General features: G+C 36.2%; 1 protein-coding gene and 1 long non-coding RNA gene across 6 annotated transcripts; one reads left to right on the top strand and one right to left on the bottom strand.

Moving 5' to 3' along the window:
* Nucleotides 1-1,917: 1,917 nt before the first annotated feature.
* On the bottom strand, nucleotides 1,918-3,195 carry LOC138141494 (uncharacterized). 3 transcript variants are annotated; one of them, XR_011163175.1, is made up of 5 exons: nucleotides 2,716-3,186; nucleotides 2,515-2,655; nucleotides 2,311-2,451; nucleotides 2,099-2,247; nucleotides 1,918-2,038 (listed from the first exon to the last, which is right to left on the bottom strand). It is a non-coding gene; the product is annotated as an uncharacterized lncRNA (long non-coding RNA). The 3 variants fall into 3 exon arrangements; XR_011163174.1 differs by having other exon boundaries at nucleotides 2,099-2,250; nucleotides 2,515-3,195; XR_011163173.1 differs by having other exon boundaries at nucleotides 2,515-3,185.
* A 1,193-nt stretch (nucleotides 3,196-4,388) lies between these two features.
* On the top strand, nucleotides 4,389-17,707 carry LOC138129985 (phospholipid-transporting ATPase ABCA3-like). Of its 3 annotated transcripts, XM_069046346.1 has the most exons (17): nucleotides 4,389-4,755; nucleotides 9,158-9,267; nucleotides 9,549-9,788; nucleotides 9,927-10,148; nucleotides 10,204-10,316; nucleotides 10,378-10,860; nucleotides 10,915-11,094; nucleotides 11,152-11,361; nucleotides 11,413-11,852; nucleotides 11,905-12,070; nucleotides 12,120-12,495; nucleotides 12,545-12,944; nucleotides 12,995-13,532; nucleotides 13,786-13,911; nucleotides 13,965-14,174; nucleotides 16,331-17,502; nucleotides 17,558-17,707. In XM_069046346.1, exons 3-17 carry the CDS (start codon nucleotides 9,553-9,555, stop codon nucleotides 17,588-17,590), a joined length of 4,905 nt encoding a protein of 1,634 aa, XP_068902447.1. In that variant the 5' UTR covers nucleotides 4,389-4,755; nucleotides 9,158-9,267; nucleotides 9,549-9,552; the 3' UTR covers nucleotides 17,591-17,707. The 3 variants fall into 3 exon arrangements, with proteins under 3 accessions (XP_068902447.1, XP_068902456.1, XP_068902442.1); XM_069046355.1 differs by lacking the exon at nucleotides 9,158-9,267 and having other exon boundaries at nucleotides 16,433-17,502; XM_069046341.1 differs by having other exon boundaries at nucleotides 9,158-9,788.

Below are 17,707 nucleotides of genomic sequence, written 5' to 3'. Positions count from 1 at the left end.
AAAAAAGGCAAAATTTTTGTATTTGAGAAAAGCTTATGAACATGACAAAAACAGACGTTTTCAAACATTACGAAAAATTAGAGAATGTTATCTTTACGTAAATAAATACCGTCATTTAAAAATGAAAGTTTCTGTAGCTGCAAAAACATTTAGTGCTTCAATGGCTGCAGCTTTAGAAACAATGGTAGATTGCAATCAAATGACATGCGAAGCATTAGAAACTGCATATTTTGTTCAAGACTTAAATGATCTATTTGATAGTTTTAATTCAACCGGAATCAAAATTAATAAGTGTAATCCACGACTGAGGTGTGCGTTAACTTCTAATTCTTGTCACTGGAATTTTTGGGAAAACATGAAATTGAAAATTAAGACATGGCAATTTTTTAACGAAAAATCAGGACAAATTAAGGAAGACATGCCATTTAAACACGGTTGGCTTAACAACATTGAAGCCATAAAAATGCTATGGAATGTATGTAATAAAGCCGATTTCAAATTTTTACGAACACGAATGCTGAATCAAGATCCAGTTGAAAATTTGTTTGCTGTAATTAGACAATATGGTGCTGGTCATAATAATCCAAATTGTTTTCAATTTATTTCTAGCTTGAAAACTACTATTTTAAATAATTTAATTTCAAACAAAAGTTATTCTGAAAATTGTGAAAAAGATGAAGGTAAAATTTTGGATAATCTGCGAAATTTTTTGTCCCAAAAAGAAATATTGACACCTTCAGTTAATGAAAGCGTAAATGAACTGTTAACTCTTCAAGTTCCTACTTTTGATAAAAATAATGCATTTTCCGACGGTTATGACTTACAGGCATTAACCTATGTATGTGGGTTTTTAATAAAAAAATTGAAAAAAAGCTTTAATTGTGATAGTTGTAAAACGACATTAACAACCGAAAATTTAAATCAAAGTCACATTTTTACTCTGTACAAAGAGTACGATAAAAAACTGAGATTGAATTATGCAACTGAAAATGTATGCCTTTGCGTGGCTGAAATTTTTGATGCAGTTGTTTTTTATCTGGATAAGTGTGGAGAAATTAACAATATAATACACAAGATGGAAGCAACTATTGTAAATAAGGTAAATTTTAATTGGATTACCTGTAACATGCACAAAAACGAAATTAAAAAGGACATTTTGTATCTAACCATTAAATTAGTAGTTTTTAAAACTTTGCAAGATATTCAAAGAAAATTTGATGAAAAAAATAAAGCTAAAAAATATCAGCGGCGAATAAATATCCTTCAACATATATCTGGTATAAATTGATTTTTTTTTAATTGTTTAGTATTGTATTTTTTTTTTGTTTAAATGTGAAAAATGTTATTTGTTGTATATGTTTGAGTTTGCATTAAAATGTTTAACATTTAATTAATCGTTTTTAATTTTTTTAAAAATAAGTACATACCAATAAATCAAACTGAGAAAATAGGCAACTAGCTATACCTACATAAACTAATCAGATATGCAACTTGTTATACATTAGTTTGGCCTAACGCTCGGGCAGCGCCACTTGAGCGCGTCTCCAAAAATGTAATCCCTCTTGACAGTCTTACTATAGTTTAATTGTCTGTGCACCAACGCCAGTTAAAGTTAACTGTAGGTTAAAATGCTTCGTTACTTTGGTTACCTATTGTTATAACAATGTTTTCATATATTTTAAACTGTAGTTAAATTTAACTCACGTTGGTGCAACCGGCCCTAAGAAACACCTCGAACTAATCTGCCTAAATTTAGCCTTGACTTTTGAAGAAGCACCTGCTACGATAAATATTTTTTGCGCGATTGTACTCTATTTGGTTGTTTACCACGTCTGTTTCCAAGATGGTAAGCTCTGTTTACTCGTTGCTAACGATAAACTCGATGGTAAGTAATTTTTGGTGTTCTAGAACGGTAAGTAAAGTTTATTCAAAATTAATCGATTATTATAATAATTTTTATGTAGACAGAAGTTGAAGACAAGATGTGGGGGCACTTTCTGGAAACTCATAAAGCTTTTGTAGTCGGCTTTCCTTGGCGCTGCAATGAAATAGCATTAGCAAACTTGCCGCGACATTGCCATTGTCAAAATTTTCATACCCCGCATTTTCCTTGTCTTCTTGATTAGGTAGGTACATATTGAGGTTGTTGGTTTCGAAAATAATTCTTCATTTATGTAGACAGAAGTTGAAGACAAGATGTTAGCACTTTCTGGAAACTCACACGGCTCTTGTAGTCGGCTTTCCTTGCTGCTGCAATGAAATAGCATTAGCAAACTTGCCGCGACATTGGCATTGTCAAAATTTTCATACCCCGCATTTTCCTTGTCTTCTTGATTACAAATTGAGATCGTTGGTTTCGAAAATTCTTCATTTATGTAGACGGAAGTTGAAGACAAGATGTTAGCACTTTCTGGAAACTCACACGGCTCTTGTAGTCGGCCTACCTTGCCGCTGCAATGAAACAATTTTAGTAACAGACTTGCCGCGACATTAGAATTGTCAAAATGTTCATACCCCGGATTTTCCTTGTCTTCTTGATTTCATATTGAGTTCGCTGGTTTCCAAAATTCTTGATTTATGTAGACAGAAGTTGAAGACAAGATGTTAGCACTTTCTGGAAACTCACACGGCTCTTGTGGTCGGCATTCCTTGCCGCTGCAATGAAATAATATTAGCGAACTTGCCGCGACATTAGTATTATCAAAATTTTCATACCAAAAATTTTCCTTGTCTTCTTAATTACACGTTGAGGTCGTTAGTTTCAAAAATTCTTTATTTGTGACGCACCCCACATTCAAAGTTTCTTCTACAATATCCACTTCGTTTTCGGAATCACTAATATCACTCATTTTACTGCTTGTTTTTCAACACAACTGGCGATATTTGCGCACAAAAACTGCAATGGCGGTAGTTTGCAGATTGCCTTAGAAACGCGATACAAAAATCGACATTGTGGCAACACGATGTGAAGGGCGTCGAATCGCATTGCATTCTAGTTAGGAATGTTTTGTAATAAATATTCAATCGCGCAAAAAATCTCATAAGCATGACGAACGTTAATGACAATGTACGGATCTCAGACAATATTGGAGTCGTCGCAAGCTCCTCCTCCAAACAATTGTCTTCGATCCGTACATTGTCATTACCGTTCTTTATACTTAATATACTATACTATTAGACAACTTTGCGTGTTGTCCCAGTAAACTCTAGATGTTTTCAAATGAAATCATTATACGGGGTTGAGGGGTTGAGATTATGTATGTATATTATTGCATTTGCCGTGGCCGGTTCTAAAGCGATTTAATTTACCTGGGTAGGTCAATTTCTTGGGACTTGTTTTGTAGGCTCCTCAATTAAATTTTTATTGAAAATATCTACTTCTTGCCAGGTTGCTTTCCAATAATCAGATTTGGAAAATGGTTGCATGAGAAATTCTTCTTTCTGTTAATACTGGGTGCCCCAAAATTCGCGGAGCAGCTTAGCAGTACGTTTTAAGTAGACAAAATGGAACTATTGAAAGACGCCAAGGCTCAGGGTGGCCTAGCACATCTACTGCAGAAGAAGATAATGTGCTTCTAATTTTAAATATATTACCCAATAGTCCTTTTATGACGGCTATTGAGCGATAAATACAAGCGGTTTCCCAAGTTCCTTTAGAAGTCGTGTAAGAGGAAGCGAGCTTAAGAACCATGTCGCGGCAAGGAAATTGAGCCTTACACCTATGCATAGGGAGGCCCGCATGGCATTTTGTTTGAAGCATCTAGCAAGAGACGACGCTTTTTGGGCTCAAGTCATTTTTTCAGATGAAAAAGTGTTACAATCGTGTCCAAATGGCCGTCTAAGAGTCTACAGACCAAGGAACTCCCGATATGATGAACCGTATGTCCAGACAACGGAAAGGAGCGGTCGATTTTCGGCAAACATATGGGCATGGATTTCAGTAGATAGCCCCGGGGTAATGTTGCATGTAGAAGATCGGCTCAACAGTGATGTTTATGTTAGGATATTTGAAGATGTGATGCTGCATACATATAGCAGAATGGTTCAGGAATAATAACATAAACGTTGTTGATTGGCCGAGTCGCAGTCCAGATTTGAACCCTATAGAAAACATGTGGGGACTTTTGGTTCGTAATTTCCAACAGCGACGACAAGTCTTTCGGAATAGGGCAGAACTTTTGACTGGGATTACTAATGCACGGTAATCATACCTAGAAATTATCACAGAGATTTGTGCCTCTCCATGTCGCGTCGTGTAAGGCGAGTTATAGATGCCAATGGAGCGATGACCAAGTATTAATTTTAAACTTCATTCATATTATCTTTTGATTTAGCTATTTAAACAAAAATAAACGTTCCATTTCCTTGCCTTTCGTCTTGTATAATTTCCACGGTTCTCTCGTTTGGGACTTTAATCCAAAAATAGTCGCAAGTCTGCCTCTAGTGCCACTAGTGGTCGTGTGGTGATTGTGTAAGAGTGGAACTTGTCCTCTGTATTCACAAAATTTGAACCGATGGACTGAATCACAGATTGTCAAAATGACAATAACGATAAGCGAGGTTATTGGTGCTCAAGGGTAGTTTACACTTTATGTCAGTGCCTTGAAAGTGACGGACGAAATTTTTTGGCCGCAATAGTACATTCAATCAATTTGATTAAAAAATGACACTGACAGTGCGGATGTCAGGTAAACGTATAATACATAAACAACACTTGGAGTTTTCTACAAGGGTTCCACTTCTTTACTCAATTCGGTAAGTAATTCTACTAGTATATACATAGTGTCCCCCCTAAGGCCTATAGGTCTCATATCTCTATTATTTATGGAGCGATTTTTGTGAAATTTAACAGATAGACAATAATTTAACGGGTGGAGATTAATCTCGCGTTGCTCAAGTAAGTCCGGTCTTAAAAACGCCATTTTTAACTCCCTTTATTTATGAATTAAATCGTTTAAGGTTTATGCTAAACTGTAGAACAATAATAAACAATGACTTCCCCAAAAATTTGTCCCTTAAAGGTAGTCGTACTACAAGAATTTTAATTTTTCGCAGAATTGTTCAATTGTTTCAAAGAGACTTAACTTGAATATCTCAAAAATTTTAGCATCTCTTTTGTGTGGACACAATTTTTCTAGCGAGTAGCAAGTAACAATCGAATGAATACTAGTTGTGTGTAGATTCAAATAAAGGAAAATGTTTCAAAATTACGTTAATCGGGCACTTTAGTCCCAGGAATGTATTCTTCATTGTCTAGCATACCTACCTATTTTCCAAATTTCACAAAAATCGGTCTAGAAATAATAGAGATAGAAGACCTAAAAGGCTTAGTTAGAAACTTTCTGATTTCCCAAAATCGTATTAATATGAAAATCGCATGCATAAAATTATAACCAATGAAATTTTGTAATTTTTACTTTAGCAACCAATAAGACGATGATTTAGTGGAAATCACCATGGACATCACACAACACACTGATTTCCGGAAATCACTCTAGAGAAATTTTCAGAAATCATATCACGCGGCCATTCATTCATCAATACACACTTATAAATAATTTTATTTATAATATGCGATTTTCTAACTGAATCTAGGTATTTCGACCCGTTTTGATTTCCAGAAATTATTATTTCTCCCTGTCTCGTTCTTTTAGCGTAATCACCACTCATTGGCGTTCGTGGTGATTAATACCAAGGCGGTCTCTATTTTAACAGGCCAGGACACTGGCTGTGTTGCCAAATTTCTTAGTGGGCCATTCCATAGCATCCTGAGTTTCAAAAATATTGGAACTTCCATAGAAAGGCGGTTCATTCAAAAATCATTTTGACAAGACAATTAATTTCAGTAATTGAAAAATAAACATGCCACACAAATGTTGTGTTCTCGTAGATACCCAATTATGCTTCAAATAAGTCTTCCTACGTTAGCATTTTCAAATTCCCATCGAAGAAGATTAGAATGCAAGAATGGATGCGGATTTTGGAACTAGAAAACTGGCGCGTGAGGTCTTTGTTGCTCGTTCCATTAGGTCTAAAATCCATTTTAAATTATAAACCTGTATTGATGGTACGGTCCATACACCCGAGTGGGTAGCTTTTGCAGTTCTTATTTATTTTTAACAATTCATACTGCACCTTTATTGGTCTTTAATGGTCTCTGTGTACGACTTTAGAAAAAAAATCTTGTCCTGAGCTGTACAGTGTACAGGTGGCATGCGTTGGAATTTGCACTCGAGCTAATGCAATCAAGGTGAACTAAAAGGACTTCTATCTTCATTTTGGATAGGATACTTGTTCAGAATACAGGACTCTATGAAATTTTACTAACAATAGCTATCTCATAAAACAGGATACACATAATTACCTTGACTTGGTCACCTGATATACTTTGACTGAAGTAAAGTTGCAGTACGAGAATTAGAAAAATCTTTCAGTGATGATTAACTGACAGCTAACAAAAGTGGTCTTAAAATTAAATTTTACATTTATATCTAGTATCAGAAATGGTAGTTGACATAAAGTTTTCGACATTTTTTTATTATCAACTTTGAAAAATTGTAGTAGGCGTATGAAACATAAAAAAATATCACTAATGGCGCAAAAGATCGGCCAAACCTTTAGGGATTCAATTTAAAACAATTCATTGTCTTCTTCCAATGGTTCAGGAATTTTTGAATGAAGTCCTACAACTCCGCTTTTTTGGGAAAAAGAAGACATTGGTCAAAAACGATGACAGATAAGTGTTGACAAGAGGACGTTGTAAACTCAAAATTTAACGTAAAATTCAAACATGAAATCAAAATGGGGCCTTTCCATAAAAAAAAAAACAAAGGTGGCGTCGATTTCCGGGCTTTACGGAAGTGTCGCCATTTCGAAAATATGTTATTTTAAGTTAGAGCAGTCGATTATAGTCGGCTACCAATTTTCATATTAATACCATTTTGGGAAATCAGGAAGTGCTACGTGAATCACCCTGTATATATTCGAATAATAGTAAATTATATGTTTTTAATTTGTTGGAGCCAATTTAGTGCGCTTTCAGTAAGTATATGCCGTTCACGATTGTTTTAAACACGCAGGAGGCCACGATATTTTTTTGTTAGATTGGCGTCAGGTCCTGTCATATGACGTTTCGTTTTTAAATATTCGTCTTGTTGTCAATTCCCTAATTGAATCAGTGTAATTCAATTATAAGCTAAATAGTAGTTTATTTGACGAGTTTGTGTGTAAATTGGGCATTTTTTGGCACGCGTGGGCCATTTTAAAACGCGAGTGAAACGAGCGTTCTAAAGACCCACGAGTGCCAAAAAGGCCCAATTTACACACGAACGAGTTGAATACAACGTTTTTTTGTTCGACGAGCCCCTTAAAGGCTCCAAATCGCTTAAAATCTTTAAAATTAGCTTGACGTTTCGTTTTGACAAGTTGTGACATTTCTCAAAATCCGTTCACACAGGAGAAAATTCTCAAATTCTGACAGTGTCGAACAAAAAAATAGATTTACTATGCCAAATCACTATAAGTATTGCCAAACAAAATGTTAGATTTTCATAGACAGTCCGAATTTGAAACAATCGTGAACGGATAATTGGTGCGATTCTGTTTTAAAATTTACCAATATTGCTACATAACAAGATTAACAAGGTTATAGTTGCTATGATATGAAGCTGTTGATTGGTTGGATCTATGCAAAATCAATGTTGTTCAATAACAATATTGCTAAATTTTGAAACAGAATCGCACTAAATATGTAAAGTTCGGAGAAACCTTGCTGGAATTTAGTAAGGGGACATCTTCTAGTAATTGGCTTGAAAGACAAATATTTCTAATTTAACTTGACAGATTACATTGTTACGTCAACAAGTCTATCGATTTTGTGATTACAATTTCAAGTGTTGCCATATTTACTGCAATACAGGGTTATGATAAAATAACGCACAAAATTCATAAAACGCACAGTATTGATTTTTCAAAAAATCCAAAAAGACGTCAAACAGTTTTTAAAATTCTGCGTCGTTTATCGTATATAGAAAAAAAAATTGGTCAAATTGGTCAAAGTTATGACGTCATTAATATTTTTTTCAAAGGGGAAGCTACGATTTTGGATTATAAAAATTTAGTTTAAGTAGGGATTACATAAAAAAAAAATTAGCAAATTTATAAAAAACGAAATTAACTTGATTTTAATAAATACACTGTTTTTGTTTTGGTTTTCCTCTTTTTTCAATTGTATTTCACTATTTCTCAAAACTATTTCCTATCTCTATTAAATGTCAAAGTGACGTAAATATGAAATAGTTTTGAGAAATAGTGAAATACATATAATTGACAAAAGAGGAAAACCTAAAGAAAAACACTTTAACTAATAAATAAATTATACAATACGTTAAAGCAAGAATTTACTCTAAAAACTGTTTGACGTGTTTCTGCATTTTTTCAAAAATTAATACTTTACGTTTTCTGAATTTTGTGCGTTAATTTATCATAACCCTGTATATTAAATAATTTTGGCACTTCAAAAAAAACATGCAAATGGTCATTAGGAAACTATGCACTAAGTTGGCTTGGAATTAAATTTAATTAATAAGACTATTCCATTCACCTCATTTGTTAAAAATGGACCAATAAAAACACAATTTTACACATTTGTTACCATGGTTTCAAAAAATTGGACCGAATATTCCCACTTGTGGGAATTGTATCGGTAACACCACTAGTGATCCCAGCGATAATTTTTAACAAATGAATGCAGCCTTGAATGAACTTATGGAATTGCTTCCAACCGGACTCACGTGTGTTGTTTGTGTTGTTGGGAACATTTTCTTCAATTTCTGCATGCATTTCTTCTTCCGATTTGCTGCCAAATCCAAAGAGTTGGTTCATGGAATAGTCCTCCGAATACAACTCGTAGTCCAAATTATGTAGACTACTTTTCAAACTGGTTTCACTCATTCAATTATGCGTGCGAATCTCACTCGTGCTAAAGCACTCCTGGATTCATTCCCAAGCACAATTGACATTCGTGACCAGTTTGAAAAATAATGGAGATAATTTGGATTACTCGTGGTATTAATGTATGTGAATATTTAATATGTATAAGAGGAATGCCAGGATAATTCACGCGAACCCCTTTTTAACATACATATTTATCTTTCAGATACTCATTTATTTATTCAGCTAACGAAGATAAAAGTAAAAACCACTTAGACGTGGCATAAAGATACATATTCGATTCTTCAATTCAAGTATAAATTAGGGATTTACGTGGTAAATTCTGAAAGTTCTCGGGTTGCCTGCTTCTGATGGTCAATGTTAACGGAAGAAAAGGAGAGAGACCCTTTAGAACAAATTAACAAATTTCGTCAAAGAGTCACATCTAACACTTTTGTCAGATTTGAGATTGTCAAAGTGCCATAACGTACAGCACTAGCAATTTTCACTGACAGTACAGGTCTAAAGCTCTTCATCCTTGTAGATTTTACGTTAGCTTGCACGCATCGGCAAAGTTTATGAGTGACTACTTTTCCAAAGAGAATTTTATTTTTCAGGAAAATGGGTAATCGACTGAACAAATTGATTCTGCTAATGTGGAAACACTGGACCCTTCTGAAGCGACGACCATTTGACACAGCTTTTGAAATTATTTATCCGATCTTATTGTCTTTCATCTTGGTTGCCATAAGAAACCTCATCACCCCTGAACAACGAGGCCAACAAGACTATCCACCATTTGACGCTGCCGACAGCAGGTATTACTGGTACTCCGAAGCTTGTCATGAAAATCACTCGTACGTAAAAGTTCTATATTTTCTACATAAACATCTAACATTATCGTAAATTTTGCTTGTAACTTCTGCATCTCCAAACTACAATTTCATTTTCATTTAGGTTTCTTTAGATAAATCTTGTATCAATTATGTTTTCAGTCTTATTGGATATTCCCCAGAAAGCCCATTCCTAGAAACTGTGGTTAATAAAGCGTGCAATGCTTCGAGAGCAGCTGCCGTATTAAGTTATAATAACAAAGCCGAGTTAGATGCAGCGGTCGACAACCACACGTCTTTTTGTCTTGTTATACAATTCAACGACGAACTGAGTGGTGCCAAGGATAACAACAATCTTCCTTCTAATTTAGATATTACGATAAGGTACAATTATCATATAAGTGAAATTTTTAAATATACGTCGAATGACACATTTTAGATTACTCTCGGAACGTAACAACAAGAAAAGCGAATGGTTCACTAATTTTTTGTACGAGGCGATGCCGACTCCCGGTCCTCGAGACCCGGAAAATCGTTACGGTGGAGAACCAGGTACGCCACCTGAAAACTATACAATGCAAGAGATAGAAATTCATTTTTGTTCATTATTTAGACTACTTTCATCGCGGCTTCTTGTTCTTGCAACAAAGCATAATATTGGGACTCATGGGCAACAGTGCAATTGATCCTCCCGCACTCGACATCAGAATGCAGAGATTCCCATATCCAGGTTGGCTAAACGACCAATTTTACAGGAAGGCAATTGTAACGTTTGTGACCTTGACCCTAATGATAAGTTTTATCTACAACTACATCAACACAATTGTGACGATCACGACTGAAAAGGAAAAACAGCTGAAAGAGTCGTTGAAGATCATGGGGCTGCCGGGATGGTTACAGTGGGTGGCTTGGTTCTTGCGCAGCTTCATCATCTTGCTGTTGGTAATCATTCTGATCGTGATCATGGTGAAAGTGAACGTGCAAAAGGCACCAATCTTTACACACTCGGATGGTACCGTCTTGTTCGTCTTTTTCGTATTGTTCGCTTGCAGTACCATCACGCTCTCGTTCCTCATCAGCGTATTCTTCAAGAACGGTGCGTCTAGATTTCCTATCGGTACCGGCGCTAATAACCGTTCGAATATTACAGCAAATACAGTTATGGCTTGGGGAAGTTTTATATTTTTCATCACCTACCTACCCTACTGCCTGCATCAGTTCCAATCGGACAAGTTTTCCGCAGGTGCAGTACTCGGCTCCAGCCTGTTGGCAAATTCCGGAATGTGTTTCGGATTGTTGCTTATTATCAAGTTTGAAGCAATAGAAGAAGGTATTTAGTATGAAGAAGAATCTAGAAGTGACGTCACTTCATTCTCGTGTTTCGTAGGGATTCAGTGGGACAACCTGTGGACTACTGCGTCCCCAAACGACAAAGTGACACTTGGTGCAATTCTCCTGATGTTTCTCCTTGACACATTCCTCTACTTGGCCATCGCTTTGTACATCGAAGCTGTATTTCCAAGAGACTTTGGAGTTCCTCAACCATGGTACTTCCCAGTGTCGCGGAATTACTGGTGCAGCAAATCTCCCACTTTAGGTGAGTTACATTAGTTGTCCCGACGTTATCTTCACCGGTTTCAACTTGCAGATCATGAAGACTTGCCCCATGATAAAGCAGAGTTTTTCGAAAGATTCACGGAAAATCTCCCTATCGGAATACAAATCAAAAGCCTTTCAAAGACCTTTGGAACCAATCGCGCTGTTAGGAAACTGAATCTCGACATGTACGAAGGGCACATTACTGTCTTGCTAGGTCATAACGGTGCTGGTAAGACTACCACGATGTTGATGATCACTGGAATGTTTCCGCCATCAATGGGTACGGCCGTTGTGAATGGATATGATATCCAAACAAGTATACAGAATGTGAGGGACAGCATGGGTCTCTGTCTTCAGCATAACGTTCTCTTCGACCGTTTGACCGTTGCGGAGCATTTGTATTTCTTCGGTAAACTAAAAGGTTTGAACAATGAAGAGGTCAAAGGAGAAATCGATAACTACATCAAACTTTTAGAACTAGAGGACAAGGTACCATCAATAACTCAAAAGGCGATATACATTTTATCGATAACTATTGTAGAGAAACGATAAATCCAGCACTTTGTCCGAAGACATGAAAAGGAAATTGAGTGTAGGAACTGCACTTTGCGGAAAATCCAAAATTGTGATGCTTGACGAGCCCACTGCTGGAATGGACCCATTGGCGAGGAGAGCCATCTGGAGCTTGCTCCAAAAAGAAAAGGAAGGTAATTGCTGCTCACATTTTGAATGCCATAGCTCACGTTACAACTTCAGGAAGGACGATTCTACTGATAACGCAATTTATGGACGAAATTGATCTACTTGGAGACCGATTTGCTATTATGACCGCTGGAGAGTTACAATGCTGTGGATCCAGTTTCTTCTTGAAACGAAAGTGCGATGCTGGGTACTACTTAATCATGGATCTCGCACCAGAGTGTCAGCCAGAAAACATCACCAATCTGTTAAGAAAGCATATACCGCATGTGCAAGTTCAAGCGCAAGTAGGTTCAGAACTCACATATCAATTCTCCGAGAGTGATTCGAATAAATTTGAAGAAATGCTAAGTGACTTAGAAGAAAATATCAATCAGTTAGGAGTCCGTAGTTACGGAGTTTCTTTGACGACACTGGAAGAAGTGTTCATGAAGTAAGTTTTGCATCTCCATGTTTTGACTTGTTGTGACGTGTACTCGTAGGGTTGGCGCTGATCATGACAACGAAATTTCTAATGGAGCTTTTAAAGTCACAGTTGAAACACCAAAGAATTTCACGACGAACTATTTGAGTGGCTTTCCTCTAATCAGAAATCAGTTTATAGCCATGGTGTTGAAAAAAACTTTTTTTACTTTGAGGAAGTGGTACTTACTGGTGATTGAAATTGCCACGTTCGTTGCCCTCTTGATATTCACAGTGTTAATCACTAGGGAGGATGTGTTGAACAACACTTTGAAAATTTCTTTAGATCCGTACGACGAACCATTGACATTAATGGCCGGAATTACCAACCAGTCCTATTATAAAACGTACCGTAATAATGTAGGAAACAACCATCAAATACTTGAAGTGTCTGACATTGCTACGGAAATTATTAGATTGGTACTTACTGTCCACATCTAGTCCAACTAAAATTAATAACACTTTACCAGACATCGGAGAATCCACCTAATGTAAAACGTCATTACATTGTTGGAGCGTCTTTCAACGAGAGCACTGCTACTGCATGGTTTAACGGCGAACCCTATCACTCATCGCCGTTAAGTCTAAGTCTTGTTTTGAATACATTTTACAAGCAAAAGTTCAACGAAAATCATTCCGTAACATTCATTAACCATCCACTTCCTCTGAGTTTGGATGTTCAGGTAAAATTTGAATTTGAATCACAAAGCGACAAATCTAACTACGTCCCTAAGCTGGATGAGTTTCAGTACAACCTGATGGGCCTCGAAATTGCAGCTGAATTAGGATGCGTAATAATGTTTGTTGCCGGCTTCTACATTTTCTTCCAAATTCTAGAACGTGTCAGCAAATCTAAGCACTTACAGTTCGTTTCCGGTGTGAATGTTGTGGTCTTTTGGGGCACCTCGTTCTTGTGCGACATGGTCATTCATCTCTTGGCAATGGTCGCTGTGTTGATCACATTGGCAGCTCTCCAGGAAGATGGTTTCAAAACACCCGATGAATTAGGTGAGTCTGCACGCTGACCTAAAAGAAACGAGCACTAATTAACAGTGTCTGGACGAAATAGTACCGGACAAGTCGACCAGTACAACTTTGCGTAATACCCCACTCACATATAAACACGATTCAGCTGGTTCGCTTTCAATAACAGGGAACCAGCTGAATCGTGTTTATGTGCGAGCGAGGGATTACGCAAAGTTGTACTGGTCGACTTGTCCGGTACTATTTCGTCCGGACACTGCTAATTAAAGACTTTTAGGACGGATGACCTTGGCATTTGTCTATTCCGGTTTCTTCCTTCTACCTTTTGCCTACTTGGCTTCGCATTTATTTTCTGTTCCCCTTTCTGGATCCACGAAGATTGTGACTCTGGTTGCTACCGCAGGCACGTTTCACCAACCAGAAAAAGTGACATCAATTTCTCAATTTCTTTTTTAGGCTCTTTCGGAGTAAAGGCGATCCAAAAGTTGGAAAGTTGGGACTGGTTGTTTCTGGCTCATCCTTTAAACTGGGTCTTACTCTTCATTCCTACCTATTCGATAACTAAGGGGGTGTACGATTTGAGTAACATATACTCTTTGCGAACCCTTTGCTTGGCAAAAGCTCCTTCCTTAGAAGTAGCTTGTAAGAACAAACCGATTTGTTGTGGTAAGACGACGATATATTCTTCTTGAGCATTAAACGTATACAGGGTCGCTAAAAAGTATGGGTACAGCTCGTTAAGGATGAACTGGAGTAACATTGAAAAATGGCGAAATTTGCTTAAAATTGGTACAATAGTCCTTTCATCCATTCTAAAGTACTATGCCAAATTTAAAAAAATTTGATCGAGGAATTTTAAAGTTATTACCTTTTAAAGTTTCGGGATATTTTACACGTGTTCTTATGAGAAATGGAGCAATTGTCGCATAAAAATTGATAAAAAACATACAGTAAACCCTCGATAAGACGAACTCGAAGGGACCAGGATATTGTATGTTCGTAGTAACGAAGTTCGTCATAACCGAGTTATTACATGCATATATGTACAAAGCGTCTCTAAAAAAACGTATATCATATTCTGTGGAATTGTCCTTAGCGGAAAAGTTGCTCCCAATTTAGTGACTTTAGGATAGCACCCTAGATTTTCAGATTCGACCTATACCGTTGAAAAGCTTGTCAAAAAAGCTTTCGACCAGTGCAATAATAAATACGGGGTGCCATTTGAAAAAACTTAGTTTTTGACATTTTTAGTTTGTTATGTTTAAAAAATCGCAGTAGGCATATGTGACTGAGCAGGTTGTTGAGTAAACACTCAATAGATGAGGCAAATATTCCCAAAAAAAATGATATCTTTAATAACAAACAAGTTATAGAGCTTTTTCGCAACTCTGGAACACCTGTGTGTATGTCCCCCACCACAAATTTGTTCGTCTTAAAAGGGATTTTTAGTCTCAGTGTTCTAAAATTTAGTTCGTAGTTCGTCATAACGAAAATTCGTATTAACCGAGAAAAATCTCATAAAACACTGTATTGCATTGGTCGGGGGCACATTTTTATTCGTATTATCCGGGTGTTCGTATAATCCGAGTGCGTCTTATCGAGGGTTTACTGTATTTCAAAAAGGCCAATTTTTCTTAAATTTTTCACACATAAAGTATCGATATCGTGGAATTTTCTAATGAATTTACAAAAAAAGTTGGTCGAGGATTTTCCTTGTAATCGCTAATTACATGTGGAAAAACACGGTTTTTGAGGTTATGTATCTGTTTTAATTTCAATAAAAGTGAACAAAATGCATATAATTGACGTCGGTATGCAACATTACACTCATATCGCACGTTTTACTGCAGTTACCTTAAGATCTTTAACAGAAATCAGTGAAAATTGAAATTCAGTGTGCTTTTGTTTACTTTCACGTACAGCCTTAGTCAAAAGATTGTAAAATCACATGTAAGTAATTATCTAAATATCAAGTAAATAAACACAAAATTTACTTGCAACTCATTACAATTCGTTTCCAAAAATTAAAAACTATTTTTTCAAATATTGATTTCTCGTAATTAACGTTTCATAGCATTATAAGAATTCCGCAACTTTTTGGTGAGATTGTTACTCCAGTTCATCCTTAAATGTGGCACACAGTTAGAAGTATTTAAATTATATCATCTCAGATTTTTTCCAATTTTCTAACATCATTTGTTTTGAAGATTAACTTTATTTTTTTTTAATGGCGCGGGGGTCGGATTTGATATTTTTGAAAAGAGTATTTTTTTGTGAATTCAGTGATGTAACACATGCCCACATCGCCGCCATTTTGAAAATCTTTTCAGTATAAAAATGATGTATTTCGCATTTAATTTTTTTTATATTAAAATGTATTTTGTTTCAGTTAAATATCTTATTTTTACACTTATTTTGACTTTTATTTATTTTTTAGGCAAAGTACAGGCAGCGAAGAACTGACGATAACTAAAGGCAACCTTTTCACGGCTAACAAACTTTTACATTTTTTAAAATGTTATTAATTCCATATTTTTTTATAAAATTTCGATTAAACTAAGACATGCATGTGTTACATCACCGAATTCACATAAAAATACTCTTTTTAAAGATATTAAATATGACCCCCCGTTCTATTTAAAAAAATCCATTTAGCCTTATATCTTCAAAATAAATGATGTTAGAAAATTGAAAAAAAATCTCAGATGATAGAATTAAAACATTTGTAACTGTGTGCCAAATTTCAATGAGTTCTGCTAAACTGTTCTGAAAATATTTAGGTGTATATCCATACTTTTTAGCGACCTGTATATTCCTTCTAGGTATTGACGATTTCTATTCGATGGGTTCGCCTGGAATAGGTCGCAACATCATCATTTCATTCTTGATGTTCATTTTTCTATTTGGTGTTCTCATGTTTAAAGAATATGGTTTCTTCAGTTATCTTATGAAAAAAATAATAAACTACAATAAACCACCAGATCAAAATATCACTCTAGAAAAGGACGTTCAGGAAGAAAATAACAAAATCAGGAGTACGTCTGAGTATGAGCGCAGTCGAAATTACGCCTTGGTATTACAGGATGTTACAAAATATTATAAGAATGTCCTCGCAGTAAATGGTATCTGTTTGGGAGTGGAGCCTTATGAGTGTTTTGGGCTTTTGGGTGTGAAAGGCGCTGGTAAGACGACATTGTTTAAAATGATGACCGGAAATGAGCAAATCTCGTATGGTGAAGCGTGGGTCAATGGAATAGACATCAAACGAGAGCAGAAGAAAGTGCAGAAATTGATAGGTTATTGTCCTCAGTTTAACGCTCTCTTGGACGACCTCACAGTCAGGGAAAATTTGCACCTTTTTGCTCTAATCCGTGGAGTACCTTACAAAGAATGTAAAAGTTTAGGAGAACACCTCGCTCACCAGTTCTACTTCTTCAAACACATGGACAAGAAAATCAAGAAAATTAGTGGTGGCAACAAAAGAAAACTGAGTATAGCTCTTGCGCTGGTTGGGGATCCACCAATCATCTACCTTGATGAACCCACCACAGGAATTGACCCCGTCAGCAAACGATTGCTGTGGACTGCGCTTGCCAAACTGAGAGACAGCGGGAAATGCATCATCCTGACTTCACAAAGTATGGAAGAATGTGAAACTTTGTGTACCAGACTGGCCATCATGGTCAACGGAAACTTCCAATGTCTCGGGTCGGCCCAAAGACTGAAAAATAAATTCGCCACGGGCTATGCCCTAACTATAAAAGTGAAAAAGATTGCCGATGACGTTAATCTGGATCAAGAAATTACAGCTATTGACACTTTCATCCAGACGAACTTCCCAGGAGCGCAGCTCAAGAAGAAGTATCAAGAGTTGCTATCTTATCAACTGACAAACAATTCGATTCCGTGGTCGAGGATGTTTGGAATTTTGGAAAAAGCCAAAAAGGAACTGAACATCGAGGACTATTCTCTGGGACAATGCAGTCTAGAACAAGTAATTTCTAATATTGTATCTGCTTGCTTCAGTTTCTTAAATCTCGAATTTTCAGGTATTCTTAACCTTCACTGAGGATCAACAGTAGCTTCGTTTTTGATGTGCAATCGACTACAAAATAATGGAAACCTAAATGAAGATTGTGGTTTCATGTACTATGTAATAAAATAATTCTGTGAATAAATTATTACATCTATTGTGATTT

Source organism: Tenebrio molitor, chromosome 1 (genome assembly GCF_963966145.1).
Source record: "Tenebrio molitor chromosome 1, icTenMoli1.1, whole genome shotgun sequence".
Taxonomy (NCBI): Eukaryota; Metazoa; Arthropoda; class Insecta; order Coleoptera; family Tenebrionidae; genus Tenebrio; species Tenebrio molitor.
The sequence above is the reverse complement of the archived record's forward strand: the minus strand, read 5'-3'. Positions and strand labels throughout refer to the sequence as shown.